We start from the raw sequence: 23,654 nt of genomic DNA on the forward strand, positions 1-23,654 counted from the left end.
GGCTCCCAACCTTGATAAAAATCATTGCCATCCTTCGCCTACCACCGCCCATCAGCCCAAAAGGAACCCAAGTCTTTGTCGACCACACCAGCTATCATCGCCGTTTCATCAATATGTATGCCGATGTGGCCCTTCCACTAACTCGCCTAGTCAAGCCATCCACGATCTTCTAGTGGTTTGACCCTTCCTCTACCGCCCTCTACTATCTTAAAAGGAGCCTCACTAAAGCTCCCATTCTTGTTGATGCCATATTTCTCCCACTACAACATTGGTTGTAGTTGTGTCTCTCGCATTTTGGCTGTCACTGAGCCAAATTTAAAGCTACCATTCTGGAAAATAAGTAGCTCATCCTCGAGCTGCCTCAATTGGTCCACATCTCCTATTGTGTATCTCTTGATGTATCGCTTCCATCCATCCTCAAGCTTCTCATTATTGTGTTGCTCCTCATTCCTCCAAAGGAATGCAATATGTGAGCAACTACATGGATTGGTCTACAAAACCAATCCCACCGTGTGTTCCACACAGCTCGAATGTCCTGGATCCTATAAAAACAGCCATGATATGTCATATACCTAAGATTAAGATTGAAAAGTCTAAGAGTCTAAGAGTGCATGCATAATGCAACATACCTCTCTAGTGATACGACATTGCAACAGTTCAAAGCCTCACCAATTCTATCCATGAACTCGTACAAGTGTCCGAGAGTGCTGCCCTCCATGTCGGTGATGCAAAGACCACTGTAAATAGGCTAAAGGGCTTTTACAAGAGCTTCAATCCCTTGCCACCAAGTGTCCCTCATGATGGCACACACTAATGTAACGGCCTAGGGACTCTCACGACCATCCCAACCCAGCCACTCCCTGGAAACCATTGTGCGTTAAGAGTCCCTGGTGGACTCTCACCAGCCTCTCAACCACGATGAATGTGTATGCAAATCTAGTGGGTGAAAGTTTGAGAAGCTCTAAGTCACTATGGATCCGATATATAGCAAGCACCTTTGGCCTCTTTGTCACAAACTTCACCATCATGCGGGAGGTCTCAAAGATGTTTGACACCCAACCTATCTTTTGCGACATTCTCAATGAGGAGATCCAAGCTGTGACCAGCACATGGAGTCCAAACAATGGCACGAAACTCCTCCTCAAGCATCTACCCATGTGTGGCAGTCCTCATAAGAGGGCCCCTCCCACTCACATCCAATGCGATTGATTGCCCTTATGGCCTTCATCTTTGGGTGTGCACAATATTGAAAAACAAAGCACACTATATGAAGAGCTTTGTTAGCTCTTGCATGGCTTCTTGCTTTGCTTGCCTTTGTAGGCTAGCTTTGATACTCTCTTTTTGCAAGGCATTAGCAATGTGGATGGGACCCATGGTGCAAAGATACCTTATGAAACCCTTTGTTTCTTCGATATATTTGTACTACCTATGACAGAGACATCCACTTCTTGATCCTCCTCATCTTCATTACTCTCCTTTTCTGCTAACAACTTTATTTTTGGGCTATTAGTTTGGCATTCTTCCACTCTTGTAATGATGCCTTGATAGCATCCGACACACCTAGAAAAGAGCCAACACCCTTCCCTCCTAGACCGGCGAAATGGGCCTTCATCCATTCTATGCTGCCCCACCAGACTACAACCCACAGTAATTGCACTTCCATTTGCAAGCACCTAGACCCTTGTATGAGCCCGATACGGTCACAAAATCCACAAAGCATCTCTCATGCAAGATATTTTGTTGAAGGGATGTATCTGCAGAGAAACCCCCAATTTTTATTAAGGCTACATTAACTTTAATTGACAAAAATCAAACATGTAATCAATTTAATTAGCCCTTGGGCATTAGACTCTAGAGTCTAGGCACATAGTGGAGGCCTTCCGAGGATCTGGCGTCACAGTCCCTTTCTCACTGAGACTGGCGGTGAGCCCACTTGATACTACAGACCACCTGTGATTGTTTCCCCCTCCCCCCTCAGATAGCCTTATCCTCCTAGAGCGGGCAGCTGGAGGAGAAGAGCATCCTTGCACGGGATGCACCTTCTGCTTTGTGGCCTTGCTGCATGGCCTGTGCCGGCCCCTTGGCTGGCCTGTATAGCCAACCGGCCTTGGGCCATTGCCCTGGCAGCCCTGCCTACCTCATGGCGACTCTTCCCCTTCATGTACCTCAGGCTACCATCCGCCCCCTATCCTCGTGCCACACAACCACATACAACTTGCTTTTCTGCCGGCCCCTGTCTGCCAGCAAATTAGGGCAAAAAAGACTACCAACCATGTCATGGTTTGTACTCATCTAGGAGGCGATTCGCAACCTGCATGATGGTGCTTTTTTTACCATCCCTCATATCATTGTGCATCAGCATGAGGGATTTCTCCCTTTCTTGCTTCCGCGGCACATCCATGCAAAAAAAACCATGGCTTTCTTGCCAAAACAGTCCGCATGAGGGTACTATATGTACAAACCTCCATGCCTCAGGTTCTCACACTTGTCAAATCCATGCTCTGATACCATTGTAAGGTCTCCATGGACCACACCCAAGGATCATCTGACCTAGAACCGAAACCCTAACGAGGTTTCATAGACTTGACATCGTTCGCATCGCATGACCACGATGGATTGTGGCTAGCAACTCATCACCCAACCGTAGAGTCCTCAAGACTCAACCAACCCCCTCCCCCCCCAAAAGGCTGAGGTCTAATTGCCGCGAGCCTACCTCGTACCGATGGCCACAAGCTAGTATCTCATACCACTAGGTTGAACCAACCACCTTGCACCTCCATGAGGTCTTGCACACCCTTGGTAGCCCTCTTGTCTACAGCATGGGTACCTCAATAACATGCCCCCAAGGTCACTTATATAGCAATAACCTAGTTATTATCGGCCCTTGCTTTCTTTATAAGCTTTTAGCCATTATTAGCCCTAGGCTAATAATTATTACCTCTTAGCCAATCTAGACCTCATCTTGCTAGCGCCCATAGCCCACATGTGAACCCTCCAGATCCCCACACCCCAGCTAAGCTCTAACCCTAAGATGGGCTACCCCACGTCCCTAGCCCTAACCCTAGGCTTGTGGGGACATAACAGAGTGTGCGTTTAATTTTTTGTTAAAAGAAGAGGCAAACTTAGGCTTTTTGAAGCCTTTGCCCACGTTTTTGTTTAAAAAATCACCCTTTCGTGCTTTTCTAAAAAAACACAGCATGCTTTTTCTTGGTGCAACAACGTAGCACCATCCCCCTACATGCACCCTGAACCTACCCGTTGCTTCACTCTCTGAAGCTCGCTTGTGCGAGCGCCACACCTACGCGAAATATGCCCAATCTTTTCCCCTCAGCACAAACTGGGCCTTGGATGCCTGCCCGTGCACGAGTGCCCTGCTGAAGCGTAAACCATAGTCACTAGAAACAAGAAACGAGAACGGAAACGCTAGAGGAACGGAAATGGGGAAACGAGTGTTTAGGGGTGGAAATGGCCGTTTCGTGTGACAATATCACTTGGGAAATGAGAAACGGCCATGGAAATGGATGGGGTCTTGAAACGGAGAAAAGTGTTTCTAGGGACTGAAACGGCTGTTTCCTGTGACTATGGCGTAGACATAGCCACCACCTAACGCACCAAGAGCGCAGAACGCCGGCTTGCCCATGGCTGCCTCCTGTGTGCCTAATGCCGGTTTGCCCATGGCCACCTCCTGTGCATGCTGGCTGGCCCATGGCCTACATGACCATGCCAGCCTAGCTGAGCGGCCTTGTGGGCTTGGCTTAGGTGAGCCAAGTCATCTTGGCTGGCTGGCCGGCCCTAAAAGTCCTCACCACAAGCACTCCACACCCTTTTCCCCATCTTCACCAGGGGTGCCCCCCCTCTTCATAGGGCTCCCAATGGCCTATGCCTTCTTCCGTCGCCTTCCAATGGAGGCAAGAGACTTCTCAGAGGATCGTATGTCCCTTCAGGTTTGCATTGTCATGTATGTACCACTCCTGCCCCACTCCCGCCAATGTCGGAGCAGTGGTTTTCTCCTTCCTCTTAAGCATGGTTCCGGGGACAATGGGGGATGATGAGGGCATGACCCAAACCCTCCAAGACCAGGCTTGTTGGGTGTATGACCACCACGTATACCTGTCCGTATGTGTGTAACCATCTATATGTGTTTGTATAGGTGTGAACACCCCATGTATGTGTAAGTGTGCCTATGTGTGTGTGAATACCATCTTATCTGGATAAGATGAGTGTGTGCCATGTGTCATTTATGTATTTATTATGTGTGATTTGTTTGGGTCAGAAGATAAGGCTACATGCCTACAAAAGCATTGTACTTGGTGTAAAGCTTCACATCATCAATCTAATCTAATCCTCATTGAGTAGTGCATTTTGGCCCACGTGTACTTCCATCTCTCTCTTTCTCTCTCTCTCTACATCATGGCTACAATCATGTACTTTCACCCACCATAGCTATTGCTGGAAAACCCTAGCTCTGGTTGTTCCTTCAATTGGTATCAGAGCCAAAGGGCTACTGCCATCATCATACCCGTCAACACCTCACCCACATTCTTCGAACTGCTCGTAGCTAGGCAAACGGCACATCATTGCTGTGAACTACCGCCTCTTTGACCATTGTAAGCCACAGGTCGCCCAGTACCTGCCCAGCAAAGCCAGCCAGTGCAGCGCCACCCTCGTCACTGGTCGCCTCCAACTTCCATGTCTGTTCACCAGCAGCGCTCTACCAGTACTTCCTGCTGTGGCATCCCTCTGACTGGCAACACCTGTGCTACACCCATGTGTCCTCTCCAGCCGGCACACCTCCTTGCACTACTTTGCCTAGCCACCAACGCCGTCACTACGCATTAGCTACACCTGCAGTACCGCTGTTGTTGCCTGCAATGACCTGTGCACTGCTGGGCTCCACCTACTGCTTCGCACTCTTTGCTCAACCCGGCCAGCACTCCGAGTCACCTCTCTACCACACCTAACTGCTGCCTTCGAGTAGCGCTGCCCATGCTGATAGTCTCTCCATCAGGCGTCTCAACCGCCGCATCTTCTCATGCCCACCGAAAAAAAAAATATCAGAAAATTGAAGCTCTTGCATCAATTAAAATGGTCTTTTGGCAAAATCTTCAAATCACAGCCCCGCATATGCTTAAAATTTGGGGGGGTTTCTTTTTTAAATCAGCCCTTAGCATCAAATCTGATGCACCCATAATATTAGAAATTTGGGGCTTTTCTCAATCATGGAGAAAATCCTCAAATTGAAGCTTCAACCACCCAATTTTGGGGCTTTCTCAAAAATGGCCTTCCTACATCAAATTGAAACCTATGCATCGACGAAAATTCTCTTCTGCTTGAGAATTGTGCCATTCCAGGTCCTGTGCCCTGGCTCTCGAGTCTAAAACGACAGCCCAAGCTTCAATTGCTTGGAAGAGACGCCCGAAAAGGCAACACCACCGGCATCAAGGGGGGATTTCACCCTAAATTCCCCGGAATTTGTAATTTCACTGTTCTGTGTGTGAATCAAGATACTCTGCACAGGATGTCCCCCAAAATCTGAAAAATAATATATGTGTTTCCCGTGTGCTTCTCAGCCTAAATGTTTGTACCGCCTAGTGTTACAAAAGGCTCTATAATTTCCTCGTTAACCTTGTTTTGAGTCAGGGGGTAAATCTAGAAGGGCTGAGGAATTGTATGTGTGGTCAAGCTCCGTTTGCAGGCTCTTTCATGACAACATGATCCTCCTCTGTGGTTGAGATCACCTTACATATTGGAGTGATTCTATTCTATTCCGGCTTATAGCCGTGATTGTTGTATGCATTTTTTCATACTTGATAGAAGTCTCTTTCTTGGAAAAAAGAAAAAAGAAAAACAAAGAAAAGATGGTATATACAATGATATCATAAAACTAAAGATGCTCTTCATGATGGTGGAAAGCTGTGAGTGTTGCCCGATGTAATATTGGGTACCCGAGTATTTGAAGAGTATTGAGGGCCAGAGAAAAGTGACTGGAGAGTGCTATTAAAGTAAGTAAATACACTACCTATAGCCTTTTTATTTTACGCAAGAGAGTATTTCTTAGTAATAAACCTCAATCTTTCACGACGGATACACCTTCACTTTAATCCTTCCGTCAATGTCCTACCTTAAACTTAAAGGTGAATAAATTCCAAAATGTTACTACTGACTTATAAATCTAGGTTGTTATTAATATGGAACCATCATCTTCATATGGACATGGCAGATGCATAGATTTATGGTTGTAATATAAGGTTTTTCTTCTGCTCAAGGCTCGGTTGTTGCATATAGAGATGAACCGCCGGATGTGGTCATCTACATTTTCAGTGGAGGATCCTTTGAAGGTTGGAAGCTTGACATTGACTCGGTCCATCACCATGGAAAGGGGCTCCGTGCCAGGAGGGTTGGCTTGGCCTCCAACATTGTTACCGAGGGTGGGATTACTAAGTTTGGCTGCCATAGGGAAAGGTGGAAAGGGATCCCTAGGTGGTACGTAATTGAACCTCTTCTGACTATAACAGCGTATTGAGAGAGGACTCTTGGATGGGCTGACCGGACTATCGCGGGAGCATGTATTGGGCATATAGAGGACATAGAGATAAGAGTGAGTTAACAGGACTCCAAGTTTAGAGAATCCCATTGGGCGTGTACCAACGTTGGCTACCCGGAGTCTTCAATGCTCACAGCGCAACGTACGTATGATAGACATAATGAGGTGGGAAACAACACAAGTGACAAGATTGCAAGAGTGACAAGAAGACTGTACAACACTTGCACTACTCCAAGACACTGTTACATGCCCTTCACCGTTTCGTGCATACACAGTAGAGGTCACAGTGAGTAGGATGACACATAGGCTCAAGTTGATGACAAGTGACTATAGCACCCAAGACTAAGGCTAGAATATAGTATGAAGGATGTCCTTTAGGATGAGTTGAGGGGCCATATAAGCATGTTATGGCTCACCCTAACCCCCCTTGAAACACATCCAACAAGAGATTACTTGGTGAACCGCAACTGTCGTGAGGATCTTTCCAATGGTCGAGCTCGTAACCCTTGAGGTCTCGAAGCTCTACAACCCCTTGAGAAGCAATTCCACCACGTCTCCCACGAGCGTTCACACCGCCGCGCTGCACTACGTGTACTCGTCCCTCCTCTCACCTTACTTCACCACACACACTCACTAGCATGCATTAGGGAGAGAGATTAGCAAGAGAAAGACTCTATTACACAATGGAAGAGTATCTTGTATTATGAGAGAAATTCACTTATATACATGGCCAAAAGTGTTCACTCTTAAACTGTGGCCGGCTAGGCACTTTAGGCTCATAAGAGGCTTAATGCTATTACAATGACTACTCTCATAATATATCCATGAAGTACATCACTTGGGACTTCATTCTAACTTGCTACCACACGCTCTTGAAGTAGGAATCGTTATAAGTATTCCGTCAAACCATTACGGACGCCCGTCTAAGCTGTAGATTTGGACACTATTGCTTCATATCTTGAATGTATGACCTTTTGGTGTATCTAGCTTGACTCCTTGATATAAGATAATGGTAGTAGCTCTTGCTAATTCTAGAAATGGGTTAACATTCCCCCCTTCTTGATAGCGATCGTGTTCTTGTGATCGCGTTGAAGACCCTTGTGTAGGGAGAATTGACATGCTTGTAGATGGCTTTGATGTTGATTGATGTTCAATGGTCTTTTGTTCCTCCGAAAGGAATAAGAAGGGCTAGCAAGACGTAATGTACCACATGGTCGCTAAAAGCACCTGATTTGCCACCACCACCCTCCCAGCCAAGGATAGCCGAGCTGTACTCCAATACAAAAGCTTCTTCCGAATGCTCAGAGGGAGCGGGGCAATCTGCTGCTCAGGTGACAAATCTAGTCCAATCTGGCATCCCAAATATCGCACTGCTATGCCAGGAGGAATTCATCTAAAACCCGAGTCTGGGCTCCATGCCGGAGTGGGAGCACTACTGATCCAAAGGCCACTGTCTTGCGCCAATTGATCAATGCTCCCGAAGCTGCACTAAAAACCTGGAGCGACTGCTCTGCCCGCTGAAGATTGGCCTCCTGGCCATGCAAAAATAAACCCGTGTCATCAGCAAACTCAGCATCGAGCAGGTCCTCCCCCTGGACTGGGAGTTGGAGTCCTCTCAAACCAACCTCCTCTGCCGTCAGATACATGCTCATAGCCTCAGCAAAGAAGAGAAAAAGAAACGGGGCGAGAGGACACCCCTGACGGACTGATCTGGTCAACTCAAAACTCGGCCCCCGTCCTCCTGCAATCAGCACCTGGCTACGAGCTGTGGAATATAGAGCCGCCACCCCTCGAATCCAACCTGGCTCAAAGCCCAGGCGAAGCATAGTGCCCTCTAAGAAACCCCAATCGACTCTATCGTATGCCTTCTCAAAATTGAGAAGCATCACGACCAAGTCCTCACCAAGAAATCTAGCTCGGGCCGTCGCCTCCCAGAAGGTGAAGAAAATGTTGTCAAGGATACTACGCTCCTTGACAAATCCTGTCTGGGTAGCATGAATCAACTCCCCCAGGAAGGGCTGGATCCTCAAACTCAAGGCCTTTGCTAAGACCTTGTAGACAGTATTGAGGATCGTAATAGGTCTCCAATGCCGAATATCATCTGATACTCCCTCCCCCTTGCGGATAAGAAAGATCAAGCCCTCTGAAAAGCTCTGTGGCATCACCCAGTGTCCAAAACATACTGAAAGCCCCTGCGGAGGCGTGGCCCCAAAAGGTCTCAATAGCGCATAAAAAAGGCAGGCGTCAATCCGTCCTCCCCTGGGCAACTATGGCGCGGAAGGACCCTCAAGGCCTCAGCAAGCTCAACCTCTGAGAGAGGCTCACCCAGAACTGTACGCATACGATCTGTGACCCTCCTTTGCACATGGGCCCACACAATCTGTCTGCAAGCATCCCGAGCCTCAGTGGCTGGCTCCGCTGAAAGCAGGTCTCTATAGAACCCAGTGGCAATGGCTCTGATCTCCTTGGGCTCAGTAGCTACCGATCCGTCCGGCCTCCCAAGCTGGCGGACTCCTGCTCGAGCATGGCGGGGCCCAGTAATCTCAAAAAACTCCCCAGTCACTCTATCACCAAGCTGCGTCCACTGAGGCGCCTGGCGGCGATAGTAAAACTCATGTCTCTGCTCCTCTGCCTCTCTAACCTCCTGGCGTGCCTGGCTCAGCTGGGACGCCACCCACTCACATGTAGGCTGCTGCTCCTGAAGGCGCTGAAGCGAAGCAAGGCTACGTCTCAGCCGACGCTCCCGCTTGCGAGCCTCTCCCAGCCGTGTCAAGGCTGCAGCGTGCAAAAAAGAGCTGAGCTCGATGAGTCCCTGGGCACACTGGCCTGCTGCATCCTGGTCAGAGCTCTGACTATCATGCCATATCCTCTCAATGTCCTCAGCGAGACTAGGATCTGTAAGTACCCTCTCTGGGATCCTCAACTGCAAGCTGGTCTCCCGTGTCCTCTCCTCAAGTGTCAAAATAACTGGCGCATGGTCTGAAAAAGAGGTGTCAGCGAGAATGCCAACGGAGCCCCCTCGCTCCCCTAACCTGTCGCCCACATAAAAGCGATCAATTCGTGATAGATTAGTCCCTTCCTGCCGGCGATCTGACCGAGAGAAACTAAGACTATCCTAAGAGCGGGAGAAGGCCTCATGCTGCCATGCATCAGTGATCCTCAGTGTCATGCAAAATCGCTCCCAAGCTGCAAGCTCCGTACTGTGCACTGTAACATGACTACCTCCCACCCTATCGGCCAGCATGTTGAAGTCTCCCCCGACACACCAATGTGCGGCCTCTGGCAATGCATCCGTAACTTGGGTCCAGAACTCTGCTCTGGCACTAGCATGGTTGGGCGCATAGACATTGAGCACGCCAAAGAGCTCATCATGCGTCCTCAGAATGACATACTGTGCTCTACCAGGCACAATGATCCCGCGATCCACAATGGCCTGCCTCCATACATCCGCAATGGCTTGCCCCCACCCAAGGGGCCAAACCCTGCAGACCAAAAGGTGTCCCATCTACCAGGCATCACCGAACCATATCTCCGGATCCTGCTCTCACCCAAATGGTGCTCCTGCATCATCAAAATATCAATACTGCCCCCAACCAGGCATCTCTGAAGCTCCTGCCTCAAGCAACCACGATAACGTATATAATGTGCGCCGCCAAGGCCCTGTACATTCCATGAGATGATCCTCATGGATGACCTGCTGAGGTGGATGCTGTCTCAGTCGTACGGCGGGCCTTCGCAAGCGGCTTGGATGGAGAATAGTCCCCATCCGAGCGGCTACGAATCTGCCCACCCGGTCTGCTGCAAGAATCTCGGATCAGGCGCCAATGGTTGTCCCCCATGGCGACTGCCTCCCGCTCAAACAGAGCACCCTCGTGTATGCAGGGTCGCGTGCTAAGTCTGCCACTATGCGAACGACCAAATGTCGAATCCCTGAGGCATCCACACTCCCGGGATCAATGAAAAAATGAGCCAACTCCCATAGTCGGCCTATCACATCTGTCACCTCCAGATCGCTCACATGGTGAGAAAAGTCAACTGCCTGAGTCTTCAAAGTACTAAGAGCGAGCTCCAGAGTCCACTCCCGGTCGCATGGGCGACAGAGAGGGAATGAGAAGGCCACCGCTGAATCAAGTGCCTCCTCCCCGCGGGCCGGAGGTATCACTACATGAACTCTGATGGGTGCTGGCTCATGGGGGCCCTCTGCTCCAAAAAGCCGTGTGAAGGAGTAATCAAAAGCCTCCGAGCGCTGTCTAGTGTCGAGACGACTCAGCCGACTGCGGATAGAGGATATCCGTGAAGCCCGAATTGGCATGGTAAGTCTCCTCTGCGGTGCTCGAGCAAGGTCGGTGCTCAGAGCCCTCCGGACTGCAGGTGAACGCCAGGGGACTGCCAAGGCCTCCCGAGGAGCTGAGGCGAGCGGGGGGGGGAGGAGGGGGTGGGGAAGGAGCCGCTGCCGAAACCGGAGCGGGGATGGGAGGAGGCGAAGGTGGAAGCGAGGCGGGAGGGGGGGACGGGGGAGGGGGGGGGGGTGGGGGCGAAGGAGGGGGTGCTGGCATCTCCTGGTCCTCAATCGGCGCTGGGGTTCCTCCTGGAGGGGAGCAAAGCTGTTCCTCACGGGAACCCAGTGATGCTGAGACTATGGCTGCTGCTGCATCGGTCTCTGGGCGTGCTGCTGGGGCTATCTCCCTCGACGGCGCCCCTGTCCAGGCTACCACTCCGAGGTCTCTGTGGGCTGAGCAGGTGTCCCGGAGGCTGCCTGCCGAGCCGCATCTGTGGGCGGGCCATCAGGGGCCTGCTGCTGCAGTGCAGGTCGGGGTCTCCTGCGAGGGTAGGCCTTGGCCAGGTGGCCGACCTGTCTGCAAATAAAGCACTGGTTCGGGAGCCCCGAGAACTCCACACTCTGATCAATCCACCCCCCCCCCTATCCTAGGTAGCTGAATGACCTTCGGAAGGGAGGAGATGTCAGGAACCAAAACTCTGACCGAAGGTAGCCCAGCTGCTCTAGCCACCACTGAAGCTGCAGTGGGGCCAGTCTCGAGCACCGAGCCCACCAGTGCTCCTAGCCTCGAAAGGAGCGGAAGGTACTCGCGGCGGAGTCTAGGGAAGCAAACTGTAACATGGAAAAGGCGCTCTCCCTGCTTGGCCGCTGCTAGGTCGAAGCCATGCAGCCAAGGTCTGAAGAATGCCCGAGCGCCCCTGATGTCAAGGGGACTCATGGCTAGGACCTGGGCCACGCTCTGGGCAGTCTCGAACTCGATCTGGTAGTGTCCACGGCCCAGTAGCTGAACGTCCAGGTCTTGCCCACATCTACAAGAAGGCGGGCCTAGAGAACATCCCGGATCTCCCCTCTACTGGGGCGAGTGCCGACTATACGGCAGATGGTGGAATGTGCCTGGAGGCGTTCCACCTCTGCGGCGAGGCTCGCTTCCTCTTCTGGCGAAAGAGAAAGCCTGATGGGGGTATCCTCAGGGGCGGTCGAGGGGGCTGCGGAAGAGTCCCTCTGAGGTGGGGCGGGAGGAGCCTCCATCAGAGTCTGAAGCTATGGCAAAGGCGGAGCGAATGCGGAGCGAATGCGGAGAGACCTGCAAGAACAGAGCTGCACACAAAGGGCGGAGGGGGAAGGCGGAAGGTTAAAAAAGGAAAGAACCCCCTGGGGGCGGAAAAACCAGAAAGAAGGGGAGGGGGGGTGTAAGGCGGCGAAGAAAAAACCCTAGGGGGGGGGCGGAAGCAGTGCGAAAGGAGGGGTGGGGGGAAAGAGAGGGTTGGCGGAGGGGGGGACAGGGCGCTGAAGAGGGGAGGGGGGCGCGATGGCGAGCAGATGGGGGCGAGCGCTTCAACGCAAGAGAGCCAGGTGGAGGGGGGGCGCATAAGTGAGGGCAGGCGGGGGGGGAAAGGGCGCGTGGGTGGGTAAGGAAAAGGACGTGCAGGCAACGCGAGCAAGGGGGGGGGAGGGGCGGGAGCTTCAGCGAGCACTTCTGGAGGACTTAGGGGAAAAGCGGTACTCCTCCGGGTTTTGTAGTTTAGTCGTTTTTTTAGGATTGGCATTATGAGGTTCAATCACAACCGGTGATCCTGTATGACACTCAACCATGATAAGCATGCTCTCCTGAGCGTGCTTTTTACGTTCCACATATGTCATGTGATCATGATTTTCAATTTGGGGTGGTTGAGCGGGTTCTAGTTTCTTGATTGGTTTGTGAGGTGCACTTAGTGCCGAATTAGAACTCATTTCATCCTCACTTAGCGATGTACTAGAACTTGTTTCATCTTCTGACTTTCTTTGGATTGCCAGGTTTTCATTATGTTTACCCATGCGACGAGAACGAATTTTCTTTTGGGCTTTTGTATTCTGTGTCGCACATATGGGTGTTGTGGTTTGTGTGGTAGTCTCTGAGGTGGATGCTTCTGTATCATATGTAGCTTTTGGCTCTTTTGGGGTTATGTCCTCCACAAGCTCTTTTTCCCTGTCCTTTATTTCAACCTTGGTGTCGACAGTTTATTGTTCCTTGTTTTTCTTGGGTTTAGCTTTCTCTTTTGGTTTTTGCTTTAAAGCATGTTCCTCTACCCATTTCGAGGTACTGCTTTTGCATTCTTTTTAACTGTTTCTCGTGCCTTGGCTTGTAAGCGTGTAAGCACATTCAAGGGTACCGTGGACAATTGCCCGTTTTGTACACTTAAGATATTAAGAGTTGTATTTTGTGAGATAGATTGTAGTGAAGCAACTCGTCTTGGGCAATCTTGGAATATGTGTTCGATGCCACTTCGTTCACATAGGGGTTGCAAGGTGTCAGTGATCGTGAGCATGGAAGTATTCCAAATTGTGCAGTCTACCACCTTGTGCAGTCCATGACAATAGAAACATTGAAGTGTTTGCTTAATTGCTTCCTGAGCAATTTTTACCCTTTGCACTATTTCGGGAGATGGAGGTTTTGAGGTAATTGTTGATGAATTGGGACATTGGGTAGTGTCATGACCAAAGGTTTTGCAATATATGCACCACAGAAAAACGGGTGCCTTATACTCGCAATGAGAATTGGGATGGTCGTAGTGATTGCACTGAACACAATGCATTTCGCTCATCACTTGGAGAGGCATTAAGAATGTTTTGTTTTGAGGGAGCTCATCCTCCCTTAGAGATGTCGGTTGTAAGCTTTTAAGTAAGGTTGCATAGAATTCAGAAAATGACAATTTCGAGATTAATTTTTCTTTAGCCATTGCTTCACTTGGTTTAGATGAGGAATATCTCGTATCATGATAATCTTTCATCATGTTGCTATCTAACCGTATTGCTTCTTTACAACATTGATCGAATGTTTTCGAGTTGGATACAGTGATCAAGTTGTGTAAGCGGTTATTCTTTAAGCCCATCGCGAAACATCTCTTCAATTGAACATCATTTAGTTTCTTCCATGGCTCAATTGAACATCTCTTCAATTGAACATCATTTAGTTTCTCCCATGGGTCACATCGTGAGTCCAAGAGTTTTATCCGAAGGATAAAATCCCGAATGGTTTCGTTTTGTTTCCGCTCAATTGAAAAGAGTTTTGTCGCTGCACTCCACCGATCACCTTGTCTTGAAAAGCCATGGATAAAGGCTTTTTTCAAGGTCTTGAAGTTTGCCTTGATCGCCGGTATCAATATGATGAACCATCGACTAGTCTTTCCCACTAAGCATAGGTTCAACACATTTACCTTGGTAGGGTAGTTTGGATTTCCAAAGGCTTCACATCTCTGTTCAAACATTTGAATGAATTGAACAAGACTAGTTGTTCAATCATATTTGCCCATGATTTTTGAAATCTATACGGCCGTGTTTTTGTATGAGTCACTGAGGCCATGTGGGAGTGCTTGTGGGTAGGGACTCACTTAGTCCTTGGACAACCCCCTTCCTAGAGTAGTCAATATATCGAAGGTGTGGGTATCTAGAAGTTGCAAAGGGTGACCTTGTCTTGAAAAGCCGTGGATAAAGGCTTTTTTCAAGGTCCTGAAGTTTGCCTTGATCGCCGGTATCTATGTGATGAACCATCGACTAGTCTTTCCCACTAAGCATAGGTTCAACGCATTTACCTTGGTAGGGTAGTTTGGATTTCCAAAGGTTTTACATCTCTGTTCAAACATTTGAATGAATTGAACAAGATCAGCTGTTCAATCATATTTGCCCATGATTTTTGAAATCTATACGGCCGTGTTTTTGTATGAGTCACTGAGGCCGTGTGGGAGTGCTTGTGGGTAGGGACTTACTTAGTCCTTGGACAACCCCCCTTCCTAGAGTGGTCAATATATCGAAGGTGTGGGCATCTAGAAGTTGCAAAGGGTTGGTATCTATAGGATTTGTGGGAATGTTAGGTAAAGGACCAAAGCTCGGTGGGATTGAAGTGACAAGGGGTGGAAAACCCGATGACATGCTTGTTGTCGGCATGGCAAATGGTATTGGAAGCTGCAATTGGGGCATAGATCTCAGTGGCTCAAAGATGTCAGCCATTGGAGTCAGTCTATGTGTGAGCCCTAGCAATCCCTCTCTCGTTGGCATGTCTTGATGTTCCTAATTGCTCCTTTAATGAGCAGGCATACGTTTTTTTTTTTTTTTTTTGCTTTTTATATTTTCTCATAGCATGTTACAACCTCGAGAAGCCTAGCGTACTCTTCGTTGGGTCAAACGAGTGTCCGTTTATCCTAATTAGTTTAGGCGCTACATGCACGTGAACGACCTTAGAGATATTTTTCCAGAAAAGGTGCATGCTAGTAGCTTCCCAAATGGAAGAGGAGGTCTTAAAACCTATTTTCCATCATTGTCTCAAGAATTTTTTTTTCCCTGTTTTGCAACACGTTTTTGAAGGTGTTCCAAAAAGAATTTGAAAAAACTCTGTATGAGAGAGTTGTAGTATTTTTGGAGTACTATAGTACTATAACTTTGTCTGTGAGTTTTTTGTGATTTTGTTTAGACCCTCAAAAAGTAGCCCGAATATGGTCCGAAATCGTTTCACGTTGTTTGGGCGATTTTTAGTGCTTTAAGACCGTTTTTTGTCTCGATTTTCGGGTCAAATTTTGAGGCTATTGGTCGGAGGCCAAAACGATCGATTTTGCCCTCGGACGGTAAGATCAATTTTGAAGAGCTCAATGTTGGCTTTCAGATGAGCACTAGAGCGCACTCATCGGATTCACGGTTTAGAAGATACAAGTCTCCAAACAGGGTTGTTTTCCAGAGTCCTTTTTTTTGCCGACAGACCTCTTTCACGATGTGAATTAGTAGGGTGTAGTTTACGGCGTGAAGCGGGCCCGCTTCATGGATTTCATCAAATTTGAAATTTTTTTTTCGCGTGAGGCCTTAATTTTGAGACGCCTTAATTCGTGAGACGCCTTAATCCGTGAGATGCTTAATTCGTGAGACGCTTAAGGCGTGAATCGTGACTCGTGGCTCATGTGGGTTTTTTTTTTTTGGAGCGCGGACTCCTAGGATGTGAGTGCAAAAATGGTTCACGGCGTGAGCAACATGCTTTTAAGAAAAGATATGGTATTTCTCTGCAACTTATAAAAATGTTGATTCACGGGGTATTTTTTCTAGTGAGCGCTTTTTGCGAATTGGGCAAGTGGATTTCCTAACCCTCCATCAAGAGAGAGAGATAGGGGTGAAGAGAGTTGGAGAGAGCTTCATGACATAATTATTTGAGAGGAAGAGGGTGAGAGAGAGTCAGAGAGAGTGAAAAAGAGAAAAAAATGACAACAAAGACCATATTAGAGATTTTGAAAATTTTCATTACTTTTGAAATTTTTCTTCTCCATCTACTTTTTGGTATATCTTGAGCATAACAATTCCAAAGTTGTCAAAGAATGTGGATTTAGAACTTACTCTCCAAGAGCTTTCCCACGATATGCGACATGAGGGGGTTTTGACAAAATCTTAAAAGGGTTCACCGTGGACGCGGACCCCTAGGACATGAATCCTTAAGGCGTGAGTGTGCAGTAATGGTTTACGGTGTGAGCCACGTGACTTATGCGATTTTTAATTTTTTTAATTTTTTTAATTTTTTTTGAAGTCTAGAGAGAAATTTGAATTTTCTTGTTTTGGAGGGAAATATTTTTGAATTTTATATTAAGGAGATATAGGCATTTTTCCAAAAAGACAAGTGGGAATAAAAAAAGTTAACCTTTTTATGACACCTCCTTATACCCTTCATAAATGACTCCTAAAATGGACAATTTGACAACTCATGGGTATATATTCATTCAATGCTCATTAGCCTTAATGAGTTATGTAAAAAAGTGATTAGAAATTAATCAAAGATTAATCTTTTCACTAATCTTTTTCACTTTTAGACTAATCAAGGACTCTAACTAATTCTTAATCACTAATTAATTCACAAAATTGAGCACATCATTGGATAGAGCGAGGGATTGCTAAGCTATGTGCCTCAACTAATATGTAAATGGATGTTTAATGTAATGGATGCAAACTAAGTCTAATACACTCTATGTGCAAGCCCTAGGAACATTAAAAACCACATTAACAACAACAAAAACAACAATTTAAGCTAAAACTAAACAAAAAGTATTCTTTACAAAAATAAAAAAGAGAGCTATTCTACACACAAATCACACACAAATCACTATCAAATCTACATCTTTTTCATGGAAAACCATTAATAAAGACAATGGGCAATGGGTAATGCGTAGATTAGAGAAAAACGATGGAAAAAGCCAAGGGATGGCTCCACGGCAGCGGGACCATGTTATGGCTCATCCTAATCTCCCTTGAAACACATCCAACAAGAGATTACTTGGTGAACCGCAATTGTTGTGAGGATCTTTCTAATGACCGTGCTCGTAACCCTTGAGGTCTCCAAGTTCTATAACTCCTTGAGAAGCAATTTCACCGTGTCTCCCGCGAGCGTTGTCACACCGCGGTGTTGCACTACGTGTACTCGTCCCTCTTCTCACCTCACTTCACTCACACACACACTAGTATGCATTAGGGAGAGAGATTAGCAAGAGCAAGACTCTATTGCACAATGGGAGAGTATCTTGTATTATGAGAGAAATTCACTTATATACATGGCCATAAGTGTTCACACTCACTTAAAGTGTGGCCGGCCAGGCACTTTAGGCTCATAAGAGGCCTAATGCTATTACAATGACTACTCTCATAATATATCCATGAAGTACATTACTTGGGACTTCATCTTAACTTGCTACCACATGCTCTTGAAGCGAGAATCATTATAAGTATTCCGTCAAACCATTACAGGCCCCCATCCAAGTTGTAGATTTAGACACCATTGCTTCTTATCTTGAATATATGACCTTTTGGTGTATCTACCTTGACTCCTTGATATAAGATAATGTTTGTAGCTCTTGTTAACCCTAGAAATGGGTTAACAAAGCATTCCTGCAAGCGTGGTCGAGTTGGTGGAGTCGGTGGCATCTTCTATCTATGGTAGATGCCATCGGAATGGCGGCCTTTGGTGGAATCTTCTATCTTTGGAAGATGCCCGTTGGAGTGTTAGTGCGGTGCCTTCAATGCCAGTGCGTGCACCTTTGATGTATCCGTTTTGATGGTGCGTGTCCGCTTCTGGATAGTCCACCGAATGCTCTGGGATGGTTCCTCTAGGGTTGATCCACTGTGAAGGTGTGGCGTCCGTAGATGTGGTGTCCGTAGATGTGGGATGTTTCCTCTAGGGTTGATCCACTGTGAAGGTGTGGGGTCCGTAGATGGTCCGCCGGCCCCTGTATAGTGTGGGCAGCCTTGGTGGCCACATTTACTCGAAGGGTAATAAATGTGAAGTCAATTATTGGACAATTATAATTAAGGATTATGTAAATGCATCCTTATTGGATAATCCATGAAGGTTTATGTACATTTCAATTATCAATTCTTGTAACCAATTATTATGAATGGAATGAATGAAGCTTCTTTCTCATAATTTTTTTATAACCAGTGATTTATTTGATTGTTCACATCGTTCAATTAATTATCAGAAATGAAGATTATTTCTTTTAGGAACAACTTCTGTTATGATTTTCAATATTGACTATGGTAGGATTACAAAAATATAAGTCTTACCTTTGAGATGCTGCAAAAGTGCATATGCAGACTAAATGCCCTGGCAGACTAGCAGTAATGCATGGGGCAGCTTTTTGGGGCAGTTTTTCTTGTGTCAATCCTCAGATGCACGTCATTTTACTGAGGCATTTACACAATTGAGGCATTTACACAATAGATTTGGGAGATATTAAGAGGACTTATCTATAGTAGGACCCCAACCCTTCATTTAAGCAATGACTTGTAACAGAAAGATGCCAAAGGCACTCCATTTGGTAAAGAAGGATCGAAAGCAGGATACCAAGTTATGATGTAGGCAAGCACATTGGCCCCGAAGCGTCCAGTCTCCACAAATAAGATCAAACATAGTCTCGGAGATCTGTAAACTCCAATGAGAAAGCCTTGACAAATGGCTGAGGATCTCCCAAAGCATCCTTGGCCCAATTACAGATCAAGCCCATGAAATAAGAAACCACAACCGATTCAGAAATTTTTTACTGCCTTTGCAATCAAATCTCCATCAATTGTATAAACCAACGATTGTCTATATATTTTTGAAGAGAGGCCATAACAGTTACCTTGTTCACTAATTCACTCATTCTCTCCACTCCTGGAGCTTACATTTTTGTTATGAAAGAAGGAAATTGGAACGCTTGATCCTAGAAGCCTTCTGTTCCAGCACTACTTCATCCTACTGTAATGGTCATACATCAGCAGTGGTGATAGTTGGATGCAGAAGATGTTGATTCCGCTTTTTCTTGCATGCTCCTCTTCTCTGCCAACCCCCATGTCTGTAAGGAGAGGATTATTTTATAAGGAGCTATTAAAGGCTGCCTGTTCAAAATGCCATGTGGTTATGGATAATGAATCATATGAATTTTGTTGTATGCTTGAAAAATAAGCTGATTCAAATTATTGCTTTTCAAAGTGGGTTCACAGCAGACGGTGTATTGAGAGTCATGACTGGTGAGCGTATAGGAACATTGTTCCATAAGGATGCCCATCTATGGGGCTCAAAGAAAAGAGAGAGTGCTCGAGAGATGGCCATTGCCGCAAGGAATGCTAGCCGCCAATTACAGGTCACTTTGCCTCAATTCTATTAAAAATTGAGTGCACTGTTTTAAGTCATGATTGTGTAAAACTATAGTGCATGGCGCAAATCTGACCTTCACTCCTTGCGGGTCTTACAGAGGCTTTCTTCTTTGGAGCGAAAAAAGTTGCTATTGGATGTTGCCGATGCATTAGAGGCTAATGAAGAGATGATAAGGTGCGAAAATGAGCTAGATGTGCAAGCTGCCCAAGAAGCTGGAATATCGAAGCCCTTGATAGCAAGGCTGACTATTAACCCTGGAAAGGTAATCTTGAAAAAGCCACTGGATAAGGCTTTTTACCATTGTAATTGCTTCTCCAAACTATGCATTTGCAATTAGTCTTTTTTAGGATATAAATCCTAAAAATTATGATTTGCGACTATTGCGACATAGTGGAGTTAGTTGCATATGCTCGGACTGCTCCAGCTGATGTGCTGGGTTTGAGTCACACTTACTGCACGCAGGTGGGGCATGATCGTGTAAGGGTGTAGGACGAGAGCCTGTGCGTGCGTGGGTGAGTGTAGAAGTAGGGAATCTCACCCAAAAAAAATAAATCATGATTTGTCAGCTCTGCAGAAGACTTAGCTGGATTTTTTTTTGGGTGAAGTAATTTTCATTAATAATTTTTAGTACACAGGTGACAAGCTTGGCAAAGTCTATAAGGACTCTGGCTGACATGGAAGAGCCAATTGGGAAGATGCTCAAAAGGACACAGGTTCGTGTTTCAGTTGTGCTGGAAAATTACATCGTGGTTGGCCTGGCAAATATAGCTTTATTATTTATAACTTGGGAGTTTACATGTGGTTTTAAGTTTTTATTATTGTTGATCCAAAAAAATATTACTCATTTCTCAGTTTATAGGTCGTTTCTCAGGAAAGATTTATCACGTCTCTTTTTCCAGGTCGCAGAAGATCTTATTTTGGAAAAAATAACATCTCCCTTGGGGGTTCTTCTGATCGTATTCGAGTCGCGACCTGATGCTTTAGTCCAGGTATATTACATTCTGTGCGCGCGTTGTAAAGAATTCCTGGTCTTAGCTATATCTTACGAGGCTTTGCCTTCAAAAACTTTTCAGATTGCAGCTTTATCAATTCGCAGTGGCAATGGCCTTTTGTTGAAAGGTGGAAAGGAGGCGGCTCGCTCGAATGCAATTCTACACAAGGTAATACAAGGTCCAAGAACACAGTATTATTTATGAAAAGTTTAAGTCATTTGAATTTCCTGGTATTCTTCTGTAGGTTATCACGGAAGCAATCTCTAATTCAGTTGGAAAAGAGCTTATAGGCCTCATAACTTCCCGGGATGAGATTCCGGATCTCCTTAAGGTGAAGCCATGCTGCTGGCTACGAAACTGTTTATAACTCTGATGTGATTTAGAACTCATGTGATTTTACCGTCGTCACAGTATGGTAATTGATGTACACTTGCAGTTGGATGATGTTATCGATTTGGTGATTCCAAGAGGAAGTAGTAAGCTGGTTTCGCAGATCAAAGAATCCACAAAGATCCCTGTTCTTGGTCATGCTGGTAAAAAACTCTGTTTGGTAAAATACCTTTTCGAATACAGATCTAATAGTTTTCTTACTTGCATGGTGCTAGTTAATCTTTGTTTTGTGAGTCTAATTTGTCTGGTTTCTTTTGAGCTTGATACGTTTTCAATTTGAGTATATATACGGATGCCTTTTTGACTTTTCTACTGGGTGTCATGTTATCAGATGGTGTCTGCCATGTTTTTCTGGACAAGGACGCAAACACGGAGAAAGCCCGGCAAATCGTTTTAGATGCAAAGCTGGACTACCCGGCTGCATGTAATGCAATGGTGAGTGCAACTCGATATTAGTGTGCCGAGTGTAAATTGGGCTGTTGGGCAAGATCCTGAGCCTAGTTTTCAAGGAAATGAGCCTGTTGATGGGAGGGAAGGCTTCCTATATATAACTACATATAAGGGGTGATGTTTTTGATACAAGTTGTTTAAAAATTGTATAGAGTTAGGATATGATAAATGAGGAGATTGGTTGATGTTTTACTCCCTTCCCCACACAGGAGTCTTTACTTGTGCATGAAGCTTTGATTCAGTCGGGCGGACTTCTAGAGCTTATCTCCACATTACAGTCGAAGGGTATGTTGCGAAGCTAGTTTGGCAAAACCCTTTGATTCCATACTCTTTAATGGTATGGTTATTGTTTACTGTAAAAGAAGCTTGTGGGTTTTGCAGGTGTCAGTTTATTTGGGGGTGTAACAGCTTCAGAGGTTTTTAAAATTCCAAGAGTAATAGATTTCCACCATGAATATAGTGCATTGGCATGCTCCGTTGAAGTTGTGAAGGATGTACAAGCAGCAATAGATCATATTCACCAGTATGGAAGGTATCGTGGAACATGAGAAATGTTGAATCATGAGAAGTCCCATGCTGCTATCTTTAGTAACTTTGTGTAATGTTTACCTGGTCGCAGTGCGCATACAGATTGCATCGTTACAGAAGACCCAACTACAGCAGAAGTTTTCTTGTCTCAATTGGACAGGTAACCACGTGCTCAAAGTGAACATGCATAAAAAATGCCTGTGATGGTTGTCTGTTGGTCTGATATTAAAAAAATATTAAGTGTTGGCCTTTTCAAGTTCTTACAAGCTTGTATTGATGCACAGTGCTGCTGTATTTCATAATGCTAGTACCCGGTTTTGTGATGGAGCTCGATTTGGGCTTGGAGCTGAGGTGAATACTTGGCTTAAAATTGATTGCAACTTGATACTGTTGTGTTTCCATGCATGTGGACTTCTGTTTTTACATATGAATGCACATTTTCTATGGATTACAACGGTATGTGGTTAAAAACTTAAATGTCATGTCTCATTGGGTGATTTAAGTTTACTTGCATGAGAAAACAAAATTTTAGGAGCTTCAGTGTTTTAGACATTTATTGAATGGGAGGATGGTTTACAGGTTGGAATAAGTACAAGCAGGATCCATGCACGCGGACCCGTTGGAGTAGAAGGCCTCCTCACCACCAAATGGTAAGATACTGTGGTCCTTGTTGGTTTCATCAGGGGTAAGGGAGGCAGGTTAATGCTATGGTCCTTTCTAGAGACTCACCAAATTAAGTTTGCAGGCTCCTAAGGGGGAATGGACAAATTGTGGATGGAGACAATGGTGTGTTTTATCAACACAAAGAGCTTCTTATTGAAAACAATACAAAAATTGCAAAACAAACTTTTGGCAATGGTTCTGCCAATGGTATCAGTTCTAATGGCGTGACCTCGATTTCTTCTTGAGAGGCTGCACGACGAAAAGTTATTTTTTGGGGGGTTTTATGATAGGGCTTTGCTAACAAGGGGATATCACATTTAGGTTTGTATGTCTGGACGAAAGTTAATATTTATTCTAAGGTATGGAACTAGTTTCAGCAAAAATATGAACTGTTATCTCCATGCCAGTAATTTCATTACGCTGCTCTAATAATGGCACACTCAAGTGGTGTTGTAATAGTAATATACATGTGGCATGGAAAAGTCTATTTTTTTTGTTGAATTGTGGACAAAAGCGTGAACAAAGAACAAGGTCTTTTTATCAAAAATGTGTTTTTTTTCCCTTTTGGGTTAAATACTTTGATTACATCTGGCTGCTAGAGCCCCAAAAAAGCTAGCTTTTTAGACTGTTTTGAGTCTATACACACATACGTCATACTAAACAGTTGGAAATCCTAGTTTGCCTTGTTTTCTCTTCAAGAAAGAGACTTATATTAAGTATGAGTGAAACCGTACAAAATCACGTCTATAAGCTATTAAACGGAAGGGAAATTCAGGGAGATCTCAACCAATTTGGGGCATTAGGATGCCAAGAGAGTTCCATGGGGGTTGAAGAGAAGAAAACACCATGATCTCACTCTCTTATAAGTAGGTTGCATTTCGCCTACGTAGAGAGTGTGAATGATATCAGTCCATGTGTTGCATATACATTGAGCGTCATAAATACCAGTGCCCTCCA

At 45.9% G+C, this 23,654-nt stretch overlaps 1 protein-coding gene across 1 annotated transcript in view; it reads left to right on the plus strand.

Annotated features, from left to right (window-relative positions):
• Positions 1–23,244, plus strand: part of LOC147606254 (delta-1-pyrroline-5-carboxylate synthase 1-like) — an 81,155-nt gene extending 57,911 nt beyond the window's left edge. The window contains 14 exon segments of the mRNA XM_086792454.1: positions 19,510–19,660; positions 19,772–19,936; positions 20,310–20,387; positions 20,574–20,663; positions 20,748–20,834; positions 20,911–20,997; positions 21,103–21,199; positions 21,388–21,491; positions 21,716–21,791; positions 21,888–22,038; positions 22,126–22,194; positions 22,319–22,385; positions 22,614–22,684; positions 22,780–23,244. Coding sequence (XP_086648580.1) covers positions 19,510–19,660; positions 19,772–19,936; positions 20,310–20,387; positions 20,574–20,663; positions 20,748–20,834; positions 20,911–20,997; positions 21,103–21,199; positions 21,388–21,491; positions 21,716–21,791; positions 21,888–22,038; positions 22,126–22,194; positions 22,319–22,385; positions 22,614–22,684; positions 22,780–22,942 — 1,456 coding nt within the window. The 3' untranslated portion in view covers positions 22,943–23,244.
• Positions 23,245–23,654: the final 410 nt, after the last annotated feature.

The sequence above is a fragment of the Cibotium barometz genome, chromosome 58 (genome assembly GCF_041138505.1).
Source record: "Cibotium barometz isolate CiBa-2024 chromosome 58, ASM4113850v1, whole genome shotgun sequence".
Lineage (NCBI taxonomy): Eukaryota > Viridiplantae > Streptophyta > Polypodiopsida > Cyatheales > Cibotiaceae > Cibotium > Cibotium barometz.